At 40.9% G+C, this 6,672-nt stretch overlaps 2 protein-coding genes across 2 annotated transcripts in view; both read left to right on the forward strand.

Annotated features, from left to right (window-relative positions):
- LOC107708759 (gastrula zinc finger protein XlCGF57.1-like) overlaps positions 1 to 6,423 on the forward strand; it is a 14,899-nt gene extending 8,476 nt beyond the window's left edge. The window contains exon 3 of the mRNA XM_016513063.1: positions 4,177 to 6,423. Within this exon, the coding sequence (XP_016368549.1) occupies positions 4,177 to 5,882 (1,706 nt within the window). The 3' untranslated portion in view covers positions 5,883 to 6,423. The remainder of the gene's footprint in view (positions 1 to 4,176) is intronic.
- Positions 90 to 2,698, forward strand: LOC107708765 (zinc finger BED domain-containing protein 1-like). Its single transcript, XM_016513075.1, has 3 exons — positions 90 to 1,209; positions 1,408 to 2,012; positions 2,129 to 2,698. The coding sequence occupies exons 2-3, from the start codon at positions 1,866 to 1,868 to the stop codon at positions 2,522 to 2,524; spliced, it is 543 nt and encodes a 180-aa protein (XP_016368561.1). The 5' UTR covers positions 90 to 1,209; positions 1,408 to 1,865; the 3' UTR covers positions 2,525 to 2,698.
- Positions 6,424 to 6,672: the final 249 nt, after the last annotated feature.

Consider the following 6,672-nt stretch of genomic DNA (forward strand, 5'->3'; position numbering starts at 1 on the left):
AATGATGCGCTCTTGACTCTAAGCAGATGGCTTAGCAACATAGATGGTGTAATGACAGACGCTGACGGACTCGAACTCGGTGATGGAACGGTCCATTGATTGGTTTGAATAAGAAACTCGCACACTAATGTATAAGAAGTACACAGTACTGTACAATAGGGCTGTGCAATTAATCGGATTTCGATTTTGGGTCTCAACGATCACAAAAACTGTGTAATCGAGAAAAAACGATTATTCAGTTTTTCAAGTTATTTTGGCCTGCGTTCCTAATGACGCGCATGCGCACTTTCGCCCCTCCCGAAGCTCGAACTCTCTCAGCCTATACTGTCGGCAAAACAAGTCGCGTATGTAGTATCTGGTCGCATTTAAAAATCAGCGCGAGTGAAGATGGCAGAACGAGAGCAGCCACAGAAATCTTGGGTCAACAAAAGAGGTAAAAGCAATTCCGTTGTTTGGGAACCGTTTGGATTCGAAGAAGCGGAAGTGGATCAAAAACATATTAAGTGCAAGATTTGCTACGCGGTGGTGTCAGCACCGCTTGGTAACACCACAAATCTTTTTAACCATCTAAAATTTAAACAGACCGACATATGACCAACTAATAATAAAGAAACAGAAAGAACAACCCCCACGACGTCCTCCACAACACAGTCATCCATTAAAGACTGACTCTTCAGTGCAACTCCTTATCCATCCAGCTCAGAAAAGCACAAAAAAATAACAGATGCCATTGCATACTTCTTAGCCAAAGACATGTGCCCCATTAGCACGGTTGAGAACGAAGGATTCCAAAAAATGATAAATACTCTGGACAAGCGTTATGCTTTGCCATCTCGACACCATTTCACCAGAGTTGCTCTGCCTGCTTTATATGAAAAATGCCGTGCAGAAGTGGCTAATGAAGTGTCAAAAGCAGAGTACTTCGCCACCACAACAGACCTATGGTCTAGCCGTACAATGGAGCCATACATTAGCTTAACACTACACTTCATCTGCGCCAATTTCAATTTGAATACGAAATGTCTCCAAACTGCGTTTATTCCTGAAGACCATACCGGGCAAAACATAGCCCATGGACTCAGGGAAGCTATGGCTGCATGGGGTTTAAACGAGGAAAACCTCACCTGCATCACAACATAAAGCCGGCAGCTGAGGTAAATGGATGGATGAGGCTTCAGTATTTCGGGCACAGACTCCACTTGGCCATAGGTATGTAGGAAACCTTCATACAGATTATATGTAATGTGGTGATTTAATTGTACTATCACACTAACCTTTTACTATTATTATTATTATTACCACTTGAACTACTCTTTGATGCCTTCTTACTCTGTCTTAACAAATGTTGCTTTGATGAGGGTGGCGATGATCATATAGTTGACTAAATAGTATTTATTGTAATCTTAGAGAATGTAATGAAGGATCCTAGGGTCGACCGTGCAATGAGGGTCTGCAAGAAGCTCATCAGCAGCTTTTCCTATAGTTGGAAAAAAAAGAGGGAACTTGCAGAGGCACAAAAGCAGCTGAAGACTCCCTTAAAACAGAATGCCCAACCAGATGGGGATCTAGGCAGGCCATGATGGACAGAGTCCTTGAGCAGCATAAGGCCATTGCCCAGGTCCTTTCTAGCGACCGAAAACTCAGACATCTCACCCTCTCTTGGCAGGACATGGACGTACTGGAGGCCATCAATAAGTCTCTTAGCCCCCTTGTTGAATTCAGTGACGCACTTTCTGGAGGGAAATACATAAGTGTGTCTTTTCTGAAACCAACCCTCCACCTCTTCAGAAATTCAATATTGGAAGTGCAGGAGGATGACACAGACCTTGCCAAAAGCATCAAACAGAAGATAGTAGACTACCTCAATGACAAATACAGCGACACAAGAGTTACTCGACATGGCCTCTGCCCTGGACCCAAGGTTCAAGCTTAAATATGTCAACAAAGACAACCGAGGGTCTATTGAAGACAGACTGACAGCAGAGATGAAGAGTGTGATGACTGACATGGTGGTAATAATAATAATAATAATGAAAAGTTAAGTGGATTAATGTGTTGGCAAAATAATTTGAACATTTAAATACCACAACCTCAATTCTTGTTTTTCTTGTAATATGTTCCCTCCAAGGAGAACGCCCCTCTTGAGACAGAGGATGCTGCTACTGCTCCAAAGAAGAAGAAGAAGAAGAAGAAGAAGGAGGGCCTGGGCAGCTTCTTCAAGGTCACCACAGACAAAGCTGCTGGACCTCCTCTGCAACAGGACCAGGCCCTAACTGTTGAGCTACAGTCGTACCTGCAGACAGAGACACTGGATGCTGAGGAAGACCCACTGAAGTGGTGGAGGGAATCTCAGAGGATCTACCCACGGCTTTCCAACCTGGCAAGGAAATATCTTTGTATTCCAGCCACAAGTTCTTCATCAGAGCGAGTCTTTAGCACTGGTGGAAATATTGTCTCCTGCTTGCGTTCATCACTGAAACCAGATCATGTGAATAGGCTGGTGTTTCTGGCTAAAAACCTTTAAGGCTTAGATGTGTAACCCTATCAGCATTTTGGCCACGTTGGCCTGAAACATGTTTACTTAGTCTAAAGATGAAGTTAAACTTATTTTCTGTTAGTTCTAAGCCATGGTGGGCCAGCCTTAAAATATTATTGGACTGAGACGAGTTACTGACTGGAGTTTGATTGTTTAAAATGTAGAATGTTGTAAAATGTTGTTTAAAACTTCTCAGTTTGTTAAGGCACATATGTGAGCAATCTTATTTTGGTCTAATTTATTATTTGATCTAATATTTGTATTTAATTTATTACTTGTTTTTAAGAGATTGTGGAAGTGCACTACATTGTTGATCTTATTTGCCTTTATTTTATATGCTGTTTATACATTTGAATATTGTTTATATTTGTTTTAAGGAGGATTCACTGTTCAATAAATGCAACATATTTCCAAAGTCAATGAATAATCGTTTGAAATAATCGCAATTTCAATAATGGCCAAAATAATCGTGATTATGATTTTTCCATAATCGAGCAGCCCGACTGTACAACCTTTGCTGCTGTTTGTGCAGACAGACAGTAGACTAATGATAACCAGTTCCGTGGTCTTCCCAATATTATGATAAATACCATTGTATTTGAAGGATAGAATTTGAAGGAAATGTGCGAGAACCAACAGGAATCATTCTTGTGTGTTACGCAGCATGTTTGAGGTTCACAAGAACCAATAAGGTTCATTCTCGTGCAAATTTAAATTAAGCCATATGCGGCTTTGTGTTCTGTTTTGCGGCTCGATCACTCGAATTTCCACATTTTAACAATATTAATAACACAACTAAAATGAGGGAACAAATAAATAAGTTAAGGCATGGCCACGTTGTACTAATTTGATGCTTAGTTTTACTTTAAAGAGAGAAGAAATCAATGTAACATGAGCCGTGGCCACAAATTAAAGTCATAGGAATTAATTATTAATATTTTTTTAATATAAACATTCAGCTTCATGTGTGGCCTAGACATTTCACACACACCGGTAATTCAGTTTAGCTTTCCCCCAGAACAACATCTAATATAAATGTCTGGCTCGTGCAGAAAATATAATTCACTTTTATGACAATTTACAAACAATTTCAGTTTCTTTGAATTATTATTATTTTTGTCAATTAACTGATCAGTGATTAATTATTAGCATCGCTAATTGAGATAAGTTTATAATTAACTATATCTCCTGGGTCGAACTGTGCTTTTTTAAATAAAGGGTTTAACTGCCAGCTTAAAGGTTTTTGGGACATGACCTCAAGAAAGTTAGTAATATTGTGAAGAGCAGCGTTTCTCAACTCTGACCCTCAAGGTCCCCTTTTCTGAAACCTTGATAAAACTGCATTTAACTTTCAAATAATACAGAAGACTTTGATTAGTATGTACAGGTGTGTTTGATTAGGGTTTGAGCTAAACTCTGAAGGAAAGGGGGTTTCAAGGGCCAGAGTTGGGAACTTCCAGCAGGTGTTTTGGGGCAAGTAGGACAGTGGCCTCCAGAGCAGGTTTGGACATTTCTGGTACAGGGTCTAGCATACATGTTGTTGGTTTTGATGTATTACACACCTTAAAGGTTTGATGTCTGTTGTATTGTGTCATTAAACTTTGGATAACTTTTATTTGTTTGTGTTTTTTTCACTTTAGACCTAATAGCAATGAAAGAGAAAGAAGTACTGAATGAAATTGAAGAGAAAGATCAATATGGGAATCTTCATGATTTCACAACTGGAGAAAAATCTTTTAGACGTTCGCAGACTGAAAAGACTTCCACACGAAAAAAAGCTCAAAGAAGTTATTTCACTTTCAATCAACAAGGAAACCTTAAAGTCCACACTGGAGAGAACCCTTTCACCTGCCAACACTGTGGAAAAAGTTTCACTCGTAAATTAAGTCTTGACGTGCATATAAGAATTCACACTGGAGAAAAGTCGTACACATGCCAACAGTGTGGAAAAAGTTTCACTCAAAAAGGAAGTCTTAACACGCACATGAGAATTCACGCTGGAGTGAAGCCTTACACATGCCCTGAGTGTGGAAAGAGTTTCCATCAACATATAAACCTTAAAGCCCACATGAGGATTCACACTGGGGAGAGCCCTTTTACCTGCCAACAGTGTGGACAAAGTTTCAATCATATAATCAGCCTTAACAGTCACATGAGAGTCCACAATGGAGAGAACCCTTACACATGTCAGCTGTGTGGTGAGAGTTTTGCTCAACTTGTAAACCTTGAAGCCCACATGACAATACACAATAGAGAGAGTCCCTTCACCTGCCAACAATGTGGAAAAAGTTTTGCTTATAAAGGAAGCTTTAACGTCCACATGAGAGTTCACACTGGGGAGAAGCCCTACACCTGCCAACAGTGTGGAAAGAGTTTCTCTCAAAAAGGAAGCCTTAACTTGCACATGACTGTTCACACTGGAGAAAAGCATTACACCTGCCCCGAGTGTGGAAAGAGTTTTGCTCATTATGGAAACCTTAAAGTCCACATGAGAGTTCACACTGGAGAGAAGCCTTACACCTGCCAACAGTGTGGAAAGAGTTTCACTCGTAAAGTAAATCTTGACATGCATATAAGAATTCACACTGGAGAAAAGTCGTACACATGCCAACAGTGTGGACAAAGTTTCAAGCATAAAGTAAGCCTTAACAAGCATGTGAGAATTCACACCGGAGAAAAGCCTTACACATGTCAGCAGTGTGGTGAGAGTTTTGCTCAGCGTGTAAACCTTAAGGTCCACATGAGAGTCCACATTGAAGAGAACCCTTACACATGCCTTCGTTGTGGTGAGAGTTTTGCTCAACTTGTAAACCTTAAAGTCCACATGAGAGTCCACAATGGAGAGAACCCTTACACATGCCAACAGTGTGGAAAGAGTTTTGCTCAGCGTGTAAACCTTAAAGCCCACATGACAATACACAATGGAGCGAGTCCCTTCACCTGCCAACAATGTGGAAACAGTTTCACTCATAAAGGAAGCTTTAACGTCCACATGAGAATTCACACTGGGGAGAAGCCCTACACCTGCCAACAGTGTGGAAAGAGTTTCTATCAAAAAGGAAGCCTTAACTGGCACATGACTGTTCACACTGGAGAAAAGCATTACACCTGCCCTGAGTGTGGAAAGAGTTTTGCTCATCATAGAAACCTTAACGCCCACATGATAATTCACACTGGAGAGAGCCCTTTCACCTGCCAACAGTGTGGAAAATGTTTCACTCGTAAAGAAAGTGTTGACAGGCACATGAGAGTTCACACTGGAGAGAAGCCTTACACATGCAAACAGTGTGGAAAGAGTTTTGCTCAACTTGGAAACCTTAAAGCCCACATGAGAGTTCACACTTAAAAGAGTCCCTTCAGCTGCCAACAGTGTGGACAAATTTTCAATTATAAAGGACTCCTTAACAGGCACATGAGAATTCACACTGGAGAAAAGCCTTACACCTGCCAATAAAGTGTATAAGTTCTGCTCAAAAAGGAAACTTTAACAGGCACACAAGAATTCACACCAAAAAGAACCTCTGCACCTGCCAACTGTGTTTAGAGAGTTTTACTCAACATGGAAACTTTAGAGTCCACATGAGAATTCACACTGAATAGAACACTTACTCCTGCCCTCAGTGTGGAAAGTGTTTCACTCAAAAAGAAACCCTTAATAGGCACATGTGAATTCACACTGGAGAGAAGCCTTACGCCTGCCAACAGCATGGAAAAAGTTTCACTCAACATCAAACCTTAAAAGACCACATGAAAATTCACACTGGAGAGAAGCATTATTAGTTATAAACTTGTTCTTTGCTTAAGGGTTAAAAAGCTCAAAATACCTGAGCAGCAGGCTTAGCACATCTCAAGGGGCATTTAGATCAGGGGTGCCCAACCTCGGTCCTGGAGGGCCGGTGTCCTGCAGAGTTTAGCTCCAACCCCAATTAAACACCTGAACCAGCTAATCAAGCTCTTATAGGCATACTTTACCAGCTACCAACTTTACCAACTTACCAGCAGGTGTGTTGAGGCAAGTTGGCGCTAAACTCTGCAGGACACCGGCCCTCCAGGACCGAGTTTGGGCACCCCTGATTTAGATGAATATGTATTTACTTTCAATAACAAAATAAACAGTATTTGTGGTAGCATCTGAT

Source organism: Sinocyclocheilus rhinocerous, unplaced genomic scaffold, assembly GCF_001515625.1.
Source record: "Sinocyclocheilus rhinocerous isolate Xijiao unplaced genomic scaffold, SAMN03320098_v1.1 scaffold3190, whole genome shotgun sequence".
Classification (NCBI taxonomy): Eukaryota; Metazoa; Chordata; class Actinopteri; order Cypriniformes; family Cyprinidae; genus Sinocyclocheilus; species Sinocyclocheilus rhinocerous.